The sequence below is a fragment of the Elephantulus edwardii genome, unplaced genomic scaffold (genome assembly GCF_000299155.1).
Source record: "Elephantulus edwardii isolate Elephantulus edwardi_28Jun2011 unplaced genomic scaffold, EleEdw1.0 scaffold00035, whole genome shotgun sequence".
NCBI lineage: Eukaryota > Metazoa > Chordata > Mammalia > Macroscelidea > Macroscelididae > Elephantulus > Elephantulus edwardii.
In genome coordinates, this window is record NW_006399785.1 from 12,571,911 (window position 1) to 12,587,951 (window position 16,041).

Here is a 16,041-nt window from a genome sequence, read left to right on the forward strand (position 1 = left end):
GCAAGGAAGGTCCAGTCCTTGGAGCGGGACGTCATACTTGGGAGGGTGAAGGGATAGCACAAGAGAGGAAGACCCTCGATGAGATGGATTGATTCAGTGACTGGGGTAATGGGAGTGGGTGTGTCAAAGACAATAAGATTGGCACAGGATAGAGCATGGCTTAGGTCTGTTGTACATAGGGTCGCAGGCAACTCAACGACACATAACAACAACAACACAACAGGAGAGGTTATTCCTTGGAAAAGGGGCATCGTGCTTGGGAAGATGGATGGTTGGTGAAGGAGAGGAAGACCCTCAGACAGTGGTAGATTGACACAGTGACTGTCGCAATGGGCTTGAGTGTGTCAGAGTTTGTGAAAAGGGCACAGGGTTCAGATCTGTTGTACAAAGGTTCACTCTGAGTCACACTCAACTCGATGACACCTAATGGCAACAGTGACCTGTAATGGGAAGCAGACACAAAAGTCATCCTAGCCACCTTGTTATAGCGCCTGGAAGTTGATGGGTTACCTCTCTTCAGGTTTCAGGGAGCCTGCCCTTTTCTATGTAGGAAGCAAGATGAAGGCAAAACATGAGAATAAAACCCACTGCCATGGTGTCCATTCTGACTCACGGAGACCCTGAGGACAGACTGGGGCAGCCTTCAGATTCTGTAAATCTTTACAGAAGCAGACTGCCTCTTCTCTCTCCCTCAAAGAGGCTGGGGAGTTTGAACTACTGATCTTTTGGCCAGCAGCCAAATTCTTCAGCAGCCACACCACAAGGGCTCCTTAAATAATAATTTTTTAAAAGGGGGAAAAAACCACCCTAAAACAAAACAAACAAACAAACAAACAAACAAACAAGCTTTAAAGAAGGCTGCAGAGTGGAGTGGACTTGGGTGGAGGGATTATATAACAAGATAATTTTACTTTTAAGACGGAACTTGGGGGAGGTTGGCAACAATGAAGGAATGGAAATCTAAAGTCTCTGTAAACGTTCATGAAAATTAATAAACAAAAAAGCTATAAAATAAAAAAAATTGTGAGAAGGGAAACGGTTTCCTCTCGCTTTCTGTGGGCTTTCAGGTTTCAGTGCTCTTGCAAGCCCCAGCTTCACTGCTCAGTGTACAGACTCTTGTTCCTTGACCTCTTGGACTTGTAGCAGATGACCTTGAGATGCTTTTCACGAGAGAAGCATAGATTTTCTTCTAGACTGTTTTGTCTGTAGGACCTCGGATGTATCCTAGTGTAACTCCAGTTGAGAAACATGCAGTGTCATTTCTGTTATGTTGGCAGCAGCCGGACAGGAGTGTTTGCTCAGCTGCATCTCACATTGGTGGCATGTGGCCCCAGAGTACACTGTAGGTTTTCCTGGGGAGGAAGTCAGTAAAAGGATAACAGAGGCAGTGGACTGAATGGGGGGAAAAGAGAGGCCATTTCCACTGCGAATTTATGGATTATCTGTTGTTGATGTACCGTCGACTCAGAGCTGACTCACAGCTGACCCTCCAGCAGGTTTTCAGAGGTAGTTAATCGCACAGGAGATCGCCCATCCTTCTCCCGCAGAGCAGCTGGTGGATTTGAACAGCCCATGTGCCTTTAGGATTGCCATGTAGCTTCTCACCAGGAGGCCAGCAGAGCTCCATTTGATGTGCAGTCTGAGATACATATATTTGTTGTTGTTAAGTGCTGTCAAGTTGTAGGCGACTCATAGCGACCCCATGAATGAAAGTCCTGGACACCTGTATAGCTTTCGTTCTTTCTCCAGGTTCATAGGATTTCCAGAGGCAAGCTATTATGGAAGTGGACGCCACTCCTGCTTCCAAGCTTGTTTTCATCAGGGAGCTTCACCAAACACTGTCCACCATGGGTAACCATTCTCACATTTGACTCATCAGTGTCATGGTGTTCGGCTTCACAGCAACCACACAACGAAAAGGACCCCAGAAACTTCCCTTGCCTGACTACTGCCACCAACAGGAGCCGCCATCAAGATGCCAGCCGTCCAGCCAGTTAGCCAGCCGACTTCCAGATGTGTGTGTGTGTGTGTGTGTGTGTATATGTATATATACATATATACACACAGTTTGTTGTTGTTGTTAGGTGCTGTCGAGTCTTAGACAACTCATAGTGACCCTATGAATGAAAGGCCTAAGCACTGTTCATACACAGAGTTTTCCAGAGGCAAGCCATTTTGGAAGTGGATGCTACTCCTGTTTCCAGGCTTGTTTTAATTGGAAAGTTCCACCAAACGCTGTCCGCCATGTGGGTAACCATCATCACATTTGGCACATCAGTGTCACAGTGTTTAGCATCAAAGCAACCACGAGTTACCTCTGTACAGCAATGTACAGAGCAGTGCTATACCACCTAGAAGAATGTTTGACAGGAAAACAATTTGAACCAGGCCCAAGGTATATATACATACATAATGTCTGTTCTTATTTAGGTCCTGTCATGTCAACTGTGACTCGTAGCGACCCTATGAACAACACATCTGTGCCTGGCCCTACCCCACGCCATCCCCATGATGCTTAATTAAGCCCATTATTGCAGTCACCACGTCAGTCCGTCTTGAGGGTCTTCGTCTCTTTCGCTGACCCTTCCTCCACTTTCCCCAGCATGACGTCTTTTTCCTGAGGACCGTCTACTCCGGACAGCATGCCCCAAACATGTGAGGTGACACGTCCTCATCCTTGCCTCAGGGAGCCTCCTCCTGGCTGCACTTCCCCTGAGGATCGTGGGTGTATTCTTTTTCATGGTATATTTGATATTCTTCGGTGACGCTAACATTCAAATACATCATTTCTTCTTTGGTCTTCCTTCCTCATTGTCCAAATTTGAGCTGTGTATGTAACAACTATGTGCCTTACGTCAGCTGCACTTTCACTGTGAGACTGGTAACCTTGCTCTTGGCACTTTAACTTTCTAGTCCCTGACAGCAGATTTTCTTCCAGGGCAGCAGGTGGTGGCATTGTGCCTAGCAGATCGCCCTGCTGATCACCTCTCCACCAACAGCCGCTTGGAAGAAAGATGAGCATATTCTTCCCGTTATGGTTTAAAGCCTCACAAACGTGCTGGAGGACAGCTCTGAGTCAAAATGGGCCAGATAGCAATGATATACAAAGTGGATGAGTGAGATCTACATGTTGTTGTTTTTATGTGCCATCGAGTTGTTTGTGACTCATAGTGACCCTATGTACAACAGCCCTAAACCCTGCTCTATCCTGTGCCAATCGCATTGCCTCTGACACACCCATCCCGATTACCCCAGTCACTGAGTCAATCCACCTCACAGAGGGTCTTCCCCTCCTGCACTGTCCTTCCACCCTCAGAAGCATGATGTCCCTCTCCAAGGACCTGTCCCTCCTTACAACACATCCAAAGTATGTCAGACGAAGCCCCAGAATCCTTGCCTCCAAGGAGCAGCTTGGTTTAACCCTCTCCAGGATGAATCTGTTTGTTTTCCTGGCAGTCCAGGGTACGTTCAATACTCTTCTCCAGCACCACAGCTCAAAGGCATCAACTTTCCTTCTATCCTCCCTAGTCATTGTCCAACCCTCTGATGCATAACAAGTGATTGCAAAGACCATGGCCTGTATCAGGCGGACCTTAGTCTCCAGAGAGACACCGTTGCTCTTGAGTACTTTAGAGAGGTCCCTAACAGCAGACTTTCCCATCGCGATGCATTTTACATACACATAAATTGAGAATACCATGGACTGCTAGGAAAACAAACAGATTTGTCCTGGAAAGGGTTAAACCGGGTGGCACCTTGGAGGCAAGGATTCTGAGGCTCCGTCTAACATACTTTGGACATCTTGTGAAGAGAGACCGGTCCTTAGAGAGGGACATCATGCTTGGGAGGGTGGAGGGACACTGCAGGAGAGGAAGGCCCTCTATGAGGTGGATTGATTCAGTGACTGGGATAATTGGGATGGGAGTGTCAGAGACAGTGCTATTGGCACAGGACAGAGAGGAGTTTAGGGCTGTTGTACATAGGGTCGCTATGAGTCGCAGGCGACTCGACGGCACATAACAACAACAACAACAAATATATAGATAGGAACCTGGGTGGTGCACCATGCAATGTGTCTGTTAGGCTCCTGTCCAAAACCAGGTTGGCGGTTGGGATCCACAATCCACCCCTTTGGAGAAGAGCGGGAAGTCTCCTCCCATGAAGATTCACGTGATGACCCCAATTGTAGCAACTGTCCATCAGGTTTCCAGGCTGTGAATCTTTACCCGAGGAAACCATTCGTCTTTCTTCCCAGGAGCAGCTGGTGAATGCAAACTGCTGACCTTTTCGTCAGCAGAGCAGCACCCTACACACTGTGCCACCAGTGCTTTCTCTCTGTCTCTCTCTCTCTCTGTATATATGTTCATTTAGAAGCAGGAGTGTCATCCACTTCCCAAACAACCTGTCTGGAAACTCTGTGGACTCTGAGAAATGACAATAGTTATAGAAAGGCTTCGGGTCTTTTGTTCATAGGGTCACTATGAGCTGTGCTCGATTTGACTCGATGGCAATCAACATCACCTAGTAAATCTGTTGTTTTGCTTTCTTCTTCCTGCTTCATTTTGATATCCAACTGATTTCATTTCATGTATTCAACTCCCATGCTTAATTTTTCAGGATCGGTAGATCATTAGTGTTAATTTAGGCAATTTAGGATTTCTTCAAAGGCCCCAAATAGTGTCTGTGGTTGTTGTGTGACATCGCGTCAGAACTGACTCATAGCTGGCCCTCTGCCGGGTTTTCAGAGGCAGTTAATCACACGTGAGGAGATTGCCCATCCTTCTCCCACAGAGCAGCTGGTGGATCCAAACCATGTGCCTTTGGGACTACATTTATATTAGCAAAATAACACGTTTTGTCCTGTAGAATAGTAATATTCGCTCTTCAGGGTAAGGACCTGTGTAATGTCCTTGTGAACTTGTTAGGTACTGTTGAGTCAGAAGTGAACTCTTTGCTCCAGCGTGTCTTCAGAGACAGTACATTGACTGGAGGAGACTGCCCATCTTTCTCCCAGGAAGCAGCTGGTGGATTCAAACTGGGTGCCTTTGGGTTTGTGGCCCAACTCCTTACCATTAGGTTACCAGAGTGCACTTGTAAAATTAGGGGATACATATAAACATGGCACACTTGGATAGGAATGAACAGATAATATCTTATTATCTATTGAAATATGCTGACATGAATCTTCATTTGGGTTTAGAGAGATTATGGACCATGTTGTTCTTGTTGTTGTAGTTGTGCACCATGGATTTGGAACCAGCCCGTCGCTGACCCTACAGCAGATTTGCAGAGGCTGTTAATCGCATAGGAGGAAACTGCCCATTCTTCTCCTGTGGAGCAGCTGATGGATTCGAACTGTGCGCCTTCGGGATTGCAGCGCAGCTTCTTCCCACTAGGCCACCAGAGCTCCCTTGTGATATGCATCAAAGTCTGTTAATATTTTGTATTTGATAAAAGCCTTAAGTAGCCTTGTAGAGATCAAGTCTGGTTGTTCATATTTGTCTTTAACGCCAGTCAGGAACAATGGAGGCTCTTTCCTCTGCTCTTTGGTTCTAGTACAAGAGTCCAGTAACTGCACTCCCATGTTTATCTTGACTTTGTTCACAATAGCAAGGAGTTGGAAACAACCTAAGAGCTCATCAACAAACGAATGGATAGAGAAGCTGTGGTATATTCACACAATGGAATATTACGCTGCATTGAAAAACAAGGAACTCATGCAATATTATTGAAAATGGGTGACCCTGGAGGACATTATGCTGAGTGAGGTATCTCACTCACAAAAGGACAAATACTGCATGGTGCCACGTTGTAAAGCAGTACTGACATTGGGGTTGGGGAGAGACTGAGAAAGATGGGATAAATAATGTATGCTGCATTGAAACAGAGGAGGGAGAAAACTGTTTTGTCATGATGTGAGTCCAGAGCAAAGGCTGCGTAGTGGCGTGGACCTGGGGGAGTGATTGTAAAACAATGAAAGAATTTTTCTTTTACTTTTCCAAGAGGGGAGTGTATTGAGGGGGAGGGTTGGGAAGGGAGAAAAGTGCAACACTGAATGAATGGAAATCCAAAGTCTCTGTAAATTTTCATTGAAATTAAGAAATTTTTTATAAAAAAAGAGTCCAGCAATGACATGCACTCATGTTAAAGGTTTTTAGTCTCTAGGAAACCACTGTTTGCCTGTGACCAGTGATATTACCCAAGTTAATGAAACACCTTGCACCTGAGAAGACAGTGACCCTCATCAACCATCTGCAGACTGTGGAGCGCTCCTCTCTGATTGCTTTGCCCCTGCTAGCTGTCGTCTTGTCTTCCCTCCGACCGCCTGGCTGTGGGCCTTAGGTCCAATCTTGCACTCTTCTTTCGATTGGTAAGTACCGTTGGTGACATGGTTCTGTTCTCATGGAGTCTGGAACACCCACACTTTGTATCTTTGCATATCTGTATCAGATCATGTTCCAAAAATTGCTGGCAGCCTCTACCTGAAGTTTGGTCTCACCGAATGTCAGCGACTTGTAGGACTCCTGCAAATGTTGGGTGCTGGGAGGCACTGTTGAGTCGGTTCATAGTGACCCTCTGTCAGCAGAATGAAAGCTGTGCCATCCACACAGTCCCATTGTACTCAATCCCATCTCTGTGGTCACTGTCACCAGGCCATGCTCTTGAGGGACTGTCTCACCTTCATTACCCTCTTTTCTCCCACGTAGGATATCTTTTTCCAGGCATGATCTAAACTTTTGATGTTGTGGTTCTATACTGTTGAGTCAGAACCGACCCACAGCTGATTCTTCAGTGGGTTTTCAGAGAGAGTAAATCACACAGGAGGAGATTGCCCATCTTTCTCCCGTGGAGCAGCTGGTGGATTTGAACATGGTGCTTTTGAATTGCAGTGCAATTTCTTACCACTAGGCCCCCTTAACCTTTTGATAGATCCGTTAAAAGACCCCAACTCTCTTCCCATTAGGGAAAAGAGGCTCTGAACTCCTTGCCTTCTTTGTATTGTGTCTCTTTGTCTTACAGACCAAGAATGATGATGAAAACAAAAGCAGCAGTGTTTTTCTTGAAAGACAGTAGTGTGCATGGAGTACATTATTTTTCTTTTGAAATTGATTTTTTTTTCCTTTAGAGAAGAACTGGCAACCAGACAGTGAGAGGCGGTCACATGGGTCGCTGGGTGATGAGCAGTGTGTACACAGATCATGCCAGGAGAAAACGATAGAGAAACTTGAATCACTGGTTGGATTGAAATGCAAGTTTCTACACTCTCCTCAAGAAAATGACTTCACGTCCTATATATAGACCAGAACCCTCAGTAGATTCTTCAGCTATTGTTCTTTTTGTATATGGGATACTTTCTAATTGCCCATTGTGTAAGATAAAATTGTGTTCCCTCCAAAGAACTGTGTTGAGATTCTAACTCCTTTATAAGTAGACATAATCCTGTTTGCAGGATTACATCCAAACAGGATGATGAGTTGCTATAGGAAAGTCTGCTGTATGCGGAACAGATCCTTTGGAAGACAGGTTTTTATGAAGTGGAATGTAGCGTCAAGATTGGAGGAAGACTTAGCAACAACATGCAATATACAGACGATATAATCTTGCTTGCTGAAGCTGAGGAGGGCCTGAAGTGTTTGGTACAGGAGGTCAAGGACTGTAGTCTTCAATATAGACTGAAGCTCAACATCAGGAAGACAGATTCTCACCACTGGTCCAATTGGCAACACCATGATAGATGGAGAAGAAACTGAGGCTGTTAACAATTACAGCTTGCTTGGTTCCACAGTCAATACCCTTGGCACTAGCAGTCAGAAAATCAAAAGACAAATTGCACTGGGGAAGTGTACTGTCAGAGGGCCTCTCCAAAGCAGTAAAACGCAATGATGTCACTCTAGAGACTCAGGTGTTCCTGAGCCAAGCCATGGTCTTTGTAATTACTTGCTATGTATCAGAGTTGAACCATGACTAAGGGTGATAGAAGAAGAATGAATGCCTTTGAGTTGTGGCGCTGGAAAAGAGTATCGAACATACCATGGACTGCCAAGAGAACAGACAGAACTGTCCTGGAGAGGGTGAAACCAAGCTGCCCCTTGGAGGCAACGATTTTGATGCACTAGCTCCCATATACTTTGGACATGTTTCCAGGAGGGACCAGTTCTTAGAAAGGGACTGCATGCTTGGAAAGTTGGAGGGACAGCGTAAGAGAGAAAGACCTCAGGTGATATCGACTGACACAGAAACTGGGATAATGGGGGTATGTGTGTCGGAGTCAGTGAGACTGCCTCAGGATAGGGCAGACTTCAGAGCTGTTGTCCACAGGGTAGCTATGAGTTGTAGGTGGTCTGATGGCACAGCACATAACAACAACATCTGGAGTATTTTCCTATAATGTGTGAGTGAATGACACGTATACATATAATGCACGTAGTGAGTGAGGGAGTTGTGTGCTTTGACAAACCATATAACGTGAATTTGATTTTTGTTAGGTGTGGTGGGGAGCTCTGCAAGAAGCTGCGCTGCAATACCAAAGGCACGCGGTTCAAGACCACCAGCTGCTCAGTGAAAGAAAGATGGGCCATCTCCTCCCATGTGATTAACTCCCTCTGAAAACCCTCAGGCGGGTCAGCTGTGGGTCAGTTCCAGCTCTACAGTACAGAACAACAACAATAACAACAGGTGTGGTGATTTCTTTTTTGTATTTGTCTTGTGGTTTCTAAATAGGTTTGAGGGAGCTCTGATAGTTCAGTGCTTCGAGCTTAGAGGTACAGGGTTCAACTCCAGCTGTTCAGCTCCTCCGTGGGGGGGAGAGGACCAGTGTCCTCCCAGGTCATTTACCACCTCTGAAGACCCACTGGAGGGTCAGCTGTGCGTCAGTCCTGATAACAACAGATGGGTTTTGGGAAGACAGAATATTTACTTTTACAAACCACTTTCTCCGCTCTCCTGCCTCTTGCTAATAAGGGTTTGACTTCAGTGTTAAAATGCCTGAAACTTGAGATGACATGGGTGTTTGGAAGGAGGTCAGCCTCACTCAAGGCGCGCTGGTGATGCTGTGGTTACTCCCTCAGCTGCTGCGTCAAAGGTTGCTAGTTTGGATTGACCAGCGACTCTGCATGAAAAGGACGTGGCTGTCTGCTTCCATGGAGATTTCTGTGCCAGGAAGCCCAACGGGGCCGCTCTCTGCTGCCTCGCAGGGCAGCTGTTAGTTGGATCTGATAAAACAGCAGTGGGATTTAAACCTTGCCTGGTGAACTCAGAAGGTACCCACACTTTGAAACGCAACATCATTAAATGAGGGCAGCTTCCTCCGTCCCACCAGAGCTGGCATATACTGAGCTTTTATTCCATGGATGCATATATGTTAATCTTGTCCTATCGTCACAGTAACCCTGGGGGTGGATACTATTGTTGTTATGTGCCATCGAGTCACCTGTGACTCATAGTGACCCTATGTACAACAGCCCTGAAACCTGCTACCTATCCACTACCAGCTTTACTGTCTCTGACACACCTACCCTCATTACCCCAGTCACTGCATTGACCCGTCTCATCGATAGTCTCCCTCTCTTTCTCTGTCCCTCCACCCTTCCAAGCATGACATCACTCTATAAGGACTGGTGTCTCCTTGCAACATGCCCAAAGTATGTCAGCTGAAGTCGCAGAATCCTTGCCTCCAAAGAGCACCAGCCTGGCTTCTTCCTCTCTAGAATGAACTTGTTTGTTCTCCTAGGAGTCCACGGTATAGTCAACACTCTTCTTCAGCACCACAGCTCAAAGGCATCAATTCTCTTTCAATCATCCCTAGTCACTGTCTAACTCTCTGACGCATATCAAACAGTTGTGAAGACCATGGCCTGGATCAAGCACACCTTAGCCTCAAGACTGACATCGTTTCTCTACAGTACACTGGCGAGGTCCCTGACAACCTGTGCCCATTTTACAGATGAGGAAGTGGAGCCACAGAGATTGAGGGCCTTGCCTCTGTTCATCAGTGAGTGGTAGAGGCAGGATCCCAATGAGATACTTTGGTAGCAAAGCTTAGGAAGAGGCAGGGGAAAAAAGACAGGAAAATGTGGTGAGTCTTTAATAGAGTCTTTAGTCCTATGACAAAACAAAAACAAAACAAAAACACCACAGTGAGTAGCAGAGGATCTTACAGCAAATGCAAGATGTCAGAGAGAAAAGAGGACGGAAGGGGACCAGTAAAGGCAGCAGGCTGGCACCCTGGGTAGCACAGATAACTGAGTACTTGGGTGCATGTGGAATGGCTAGACGTTTGATGAGACTTAGTCTTCCATACTTTGGACATGTCATCCTAAGGCCCAGCTCCTGCAGAAGGACATCATGCTTGGAAGAGGGCAGGGTCCTTGGAAAAGAGGAAGAACCCCAAAGGGAAGGACAGGGCACAGTGGCTGCAGCCACAGGCACAGCAGAGAACGAGGGTGTCTCAGGATTAGGCTTGGCTCTGTTCTGCTGTTCTTACTGAGACTCAGAAGTGGAACCGACTCAGCGGCATTTAGTCGCGACAGAAGCACCACCGAGAAAGGCCTGGTGATCTAATTCCCAAAACCCAGCCTGTGAGGAGACTGTAGCGCACAGTTCTGCTCTCAGACACATGAATCAGGCTGAGTGGACTCAAGGGCAGTTGGATTGCTTGGGTTTAATCTGCAAAAGCAGATGAAAACCTGGATTTAACCATTTGTACCTGGTTCTAGTCTTTGAGCTGAGGTGATGGAGAAGAGTATTGAATGTACCATGCACTGCTAGGAGAACAAACAAGTTCATCGTGGAGAAGGTGAGACCAGGCTGCTCCTTGGAGACAAGAATTCTGAAGCTCCGTTTGACATACTATGGACATGTTGCGAGGAGGGACCAGTCCTTGGAAAGGGATGTCATGCTTAGGAGGGTGGAGGGACGGCGCAGGAGAGGAAGACCCTCGATGAGGTGGATTGATTCAGTGACTGGAGTAATGGGGGTAGATGTGTCAGAGACAGTCCGATTGGCACAGGATAGGGCAGAGTTTAGGGCTGTTGTACATAGGGTCGCTATGAGTCGCAGGCGACTTGGCGGCACATAATAACAACAAACAACCTGGGAAAACTTCGTCTTTGTGTAAGAGGGATTGGTGGATCAAAAGCAGACTTGCTCCTATCACTGTTGTTCTTTTCATGTGAGACAAACCCACCTAAACCTTCCTGCTGTTGGTTCATACACATAGGGACACTCATTTGAGTTTCTAAGGCAGGAACTCCTCATGGGAGGAGACTGCCCATCTTTCTTCCTTGACACAGCAGATGGATTTGAACTGCTGACCATGCATTTACCAGCCTGATGTGTTACACACTGCACCTGGAGGGCTCCTTATGTGTAAGATGGTACAAGAGAGTAAATTAAAACCAATCAAAAGAGACGAAAGTGGAATACTGTGGATTCAGGGCCTCAAGTTCCTGAAAAGGCAAAGTGCTTTCATCTAATTCATGCATTCAAGAGAGGCACAGGATTACCTGTTTTTTAAAACTTGTTGTGTGCTGTCGAATCAGATCTGACAGGCACAGGAGGAGACTGCCCCTCCTTCTCCAGCAGAGCATCTGGTGGATTAGGATTACCTTTTTGTAGAATATTTCCAGGTCTTCCTTCATGTCCTGCTCCTGCTTCAGTGCTGGCGGTCTCGCAGGAAAGGCCTTGACGGGATTGGGCAGTGCCAGGATCCTGCCGTCATCCCCAAACCAGCTTCTGCCCTGGGAATCACGAGGGAAGAGGGAAAGGCAGTGTTTTCTTCTAACTGTAGGGAAATTGGCTTATAAAATAAACAGCGTAGACAAATTCTATGTCATCCACCTTTTAGGTACCTCCTCTCCCCTTCCCCGGGCCCTGTGAGAACTTTCAACAACTCTATTTTCATTAAAAAGTGAGACTTCACTAGTATCCCTCATTGTTAGCGTTAGATGGAGTCTTGCCATGCTCTGAAAAAGCTGGAGAAAATGAGTACTCAAGGAAAATGAAATGTCTTTTCATGGCAGAATAAAGAAAAAGAAATCAGAAGAGAAACATGTGAGATAGAGAACATTGAACTTAAGAACGCTGTGTTTCTGGAAACTCAGAAAATGTTGCTCACGTCTGACTTAGTAGGAGAGGCACCACCACAAATGTTTATGGGAAACACACAGAGCAGCCCCTTGGGGCAGGGCAGACTGCTGCATGCGGTTTCCAAGGCCGTGTGTCTTTACAGAGGCCAAATGAACCCTTTCTCTGTTTCAGAGCAGCTCGTGGGGTCAAACTGCCCACCATTTGGATAGCTGATGAATGCTTAACCACAGTCCTACCAGGGCTTGTTGACCAGCAAAAACCAGCAAAGTGGTTTTAAGCCAGAGAAGTCATGTTGTTGGAGGATGAATAGAATATAAACATCTGACCCTCCAGTGTGTTTTCACAGGCAGTAAATTGCATGGGAGGAGACTGCCCGTCCTTCTCACATAGAGCAGTTAGTGGATCTGAACCACTGGCCTTTAGGACTGGAGCACAGCTTTTTACCTCTAGGCCGCCAGAGCTGCCTAATTTGACTAATAGAGTTTAGAAAAAGGAACTGCTTTGGGCCTAGACTCTGAAGGAGAAAACAGAAGACAGTGGCAGGGCCAGTGTTTATGGAAAATATGCCTGTGTTGCCGTGGGGAGCAGGTCCACGTACGGGATCTTGGGTGAGCAGTCTGTTCTCGGCGATGTTCTGGTTGGTGCGGGGCACCTGTGGTCTCTCCCCGGTGTAGAGGCCTTCGTCTTCCAGGAATCGGGGCTGCACATTCTCGGGAAGCTTTTTGTAGGTGGGAACTAGAGAGTTCAGAAAGAAGTGGAAGGAACGTAAGGGTCAACAGAGTCGTTTCATACAGGGATTTGATGAGTGACGACAACCTCCTGAGAGAGATGATCTTACAGGCTTGCTGGATTTTTAGAAGCTGAACTAATAAAAAGAGGAAGGTATTCACTTAAAGTTCTGCACTGAGAAATCATGTATAGAAAGGATAATGCCTAAATAATTTAATACCCATATCACTAGTGTGTCTTCTTGTTGTTGTTGTGTACCATAAAGTTGGAACCGACCCAGAGCTGACCCTCCAGTGGGTTTTCAGAGGCAGTTAATCGCACAGGAGGAGATTGCCCAGCCTTCTGCCTGGGAGCAGCTGGTGGCCTCGAACCTCATGCTTTCAGAATTGCAGCTCAGCTTCTTGCCACTAGGCCACCAGAGTTCCCTCCAGTGTGTCTGTTGTTGTTGTTGTTTAATGCCATCGAGTCGTAGACGACTCATAGCGACCCTATGAACCAACAGCCAGTGTGTCTAGAGGTGTAAAATATCCAAATCTGAGGCTCTTGGAACACTTGCTGCAGAAGATCAAACACTGCAGCCTTCACTATGAATTGTATCTCAATGTGAGGAAAACAAAGATTCTTACCACTGGACCCATAGGTGACATAATGGAAGATAGAGAAAAAAATTCAAACTGTCCACAACTTCAATTTACTTGGATCCATAATCAGCACCCTTGGTACCAGTAGTCAAGAGATTAGAAGATGTATTGTACTGGGAAAGTTTGCAGTTAGGGACCTCTCCAAATTATTGAAGAACATTGATGTCAATTTGAGAACTAGTGTGCCTGACTCAGATGGTCTTTTCAGTGACTTGCTATGCATCTGAGAGCTCGACAATGAATAAGGATGATAGAAGAAAAAAAAATTGATGCCTCTGGGTTGTGGTGTTGGAGGAGAGTACTGAATATCTCATGGATTATCAAAAGAACAAACAAATATGTCTTGGAGAAAGTGAAGCCAGAGTGTTCTTGGTGGCAAGGATGGTGAAGCTTCATCTCACATACTTCTGGCATGTTGCTAGGAAAGGCTATTTCTTGGAGAAGGGAGTTATGCTTGGAATGGTGGAGAGATGGTGAAGAAGAGGAGGACCCTTGGCCTAGTGGATTGACACAGTGACCAAGGCAAAGGGCTTGACCTAGACAATGGGCTTGTGTGTGTGTTAGAGATTATGATGTTGGCACAAGATAGGACAAGGTTCAGATATGTTGTTCATAGGGCCACTGTGAGTCATACTTGACTCAGTGGCACCTAACAACACCAACAAGTCTCTGGGTCAAATTCCAGCTCCATTGTTCATTGTTCTTTTTAGCTGCCATTACATAAAAAAAATCAGTGGGATTCCTCTACAGTAACAAAGAAAACATGGAAAAGGAATCTAAGAAAGCAATAACATTTACAATAGCCACCACAAATTGAGATACTTGGAAGTAAACATAACTAGAGACACAAAAAACTTTTGTATGGAAAACTATAAACATGACTGCAACGATTAATAAGAGAACTAATTAAATGGAAAAATACTCCCTGTTCATGGATAGGAAGACTCAACATAGTGAAAATAACAATCCTATCAAAAGCAATCTACATGTTTAATGCAATCCTAATATAGATACCAAACTTTTCAAAGAGATTGAAAAGGCAATCGATAAGTTTATTTGGAAAGAAAAGAGACCCCGAATAAGCAGAGTACTTATGAAAAGCAAAAATGAAGTTGGAGGCATGATTTCAAAATCTCCTTCACAGCTGTAATAATCAAAAGAGCATTGGTACATGGTACTGGTACAGTGACAGATCAATAGAACAGAAGACAGATTCGAGACCCTAGAAATTAACCTATCTCCCTGCAGTCAGCTAGTGTTTGACAAGGAAACAAAATCTATTAAAAACTACAATGTCTTCAACAAATGGTTCTGGCAAAACTGGACATCTACCTGCAGAAAGCTGAAGTAGGATCCACATCTCACACCATACACAAAAATTAACTCCAAATGGATCAGAGACCTAGGGGTAAAGGTGAAAACCATAAAGATCATAAGAGACCAAATAGGTCCAAGCTTGGAAGGCCTTTGTTGTTGTTTTATGCCGTTGAGTCGCATGCAACTCATTGCGACCCTATGCACAACAGCCCTAAGCCCTGTTCTATCCTATGACAATCTTATTGTCTCTGACACACCTATTCCCATCATACCAGTCACTGAATCAGTCCATCCCATAGATTAAATCCCTGTGTGCATCAAAATCTTTTTCAACAGGGTGAAAAGAAAACCTACTGTCTGGAAAAAAAAAATAGACAAGAGTCTCATAATGAAAATGTGTAGAATTCTACAGGGCCGCCACAAGGGAAAGACTGATAATCCAATTACAAAATGGGCAAAAAACATGGAAAGAGCTTTCACAAAGGAAGACATTCAGGTGACCAACAGACATGAAGAAATGCTAAGAGTCACTGGCAGTAAGAGAAACTCAAAACCAAAACGAAATACAGTCTCACCCCAGTGGTAGAGGCACAGACTAAGAAGTAGGACTGGCTATTGGCTGAGGTAAAGAACCCATGAAACCCCCACAAACAGTAATGGAGCCTTGTCTGATAAAGTCAGAATGAGGCCCCAGAAGACACTGCAAAAGCAAGACACTGACTGCAGCAAAGGGCCTAAGTACAGCAGAGATTGTAAGAGTGGGTGGTGGGGGACAGGACAGGGTTTTGGTCCATCACACATAGGGTTATTGTGAGTCGGAAGTCACTAGATGGTGCCTAACAACAGCAGCCCCTGTCCCTTGACTAGATCTGTGGTCTCGAGGCAGCTTCCCTAGCTGTTCTCTGCTTCTGCGTCCTTACCTATAAAGAGAACACCTTCAGCCATGTCTTGGGATCATGTTGTAGTTGTTGTTGTTGTTGCTGCTTTGAACTATTGAGTCTGAACTCACTGATAGTTGACCCTGCAGCAGGTTTTTGGAGTCAGTAAAAAGCACAGGAGGAGATTTGCCATCTTCCTCCTCCTCCTCCTCCTTCTTCTTTCTTCTTCTTCTTCGCCATCCTTCTTCTTCATCTTCATCTTTCTTCTTCTTCTTTCCTCCTCCTCCTCCTCCTCTTCTTCTTCTTCTTCTTCTTCTTCTTCTTCTTCTTCTTCTTCTTCTTCTTCTTCTTCTTCTTCTTCTTCTTCCTCTTCCTCTTCTTCCTCTTCT

General features: G+C 45.6%; 1 protein-coding gene across 1 annotated transcript in view; it reads right to left on the reverse strand.

The window, feature by feature from the left end:
• The window catches only part of CC2D2A (coiled-coil and C2 domain containing 2A), a 158,430-nt gene that overhangs the window by 105,009 nt on the left and 37,380 nt on the right, over positions 1-16,041 (reverse strand). Inside the window, exons 9-10 of the mRNA XM_006884539.1 lie at positions 12,686-12,822; positions 11,607-11,738 (exon numbers count right to left, since the gene is read on the reverse strand). Of these exons, the coding sequence (XP_006884601.1) occupies positions 11,607-11,738; positions 12,686-12,822 (269 nt within the window). The remainder of the gene's footprint in view (positions 1-11,606; positions 11,739-12,685; positions 12,823-16,041) is intronic.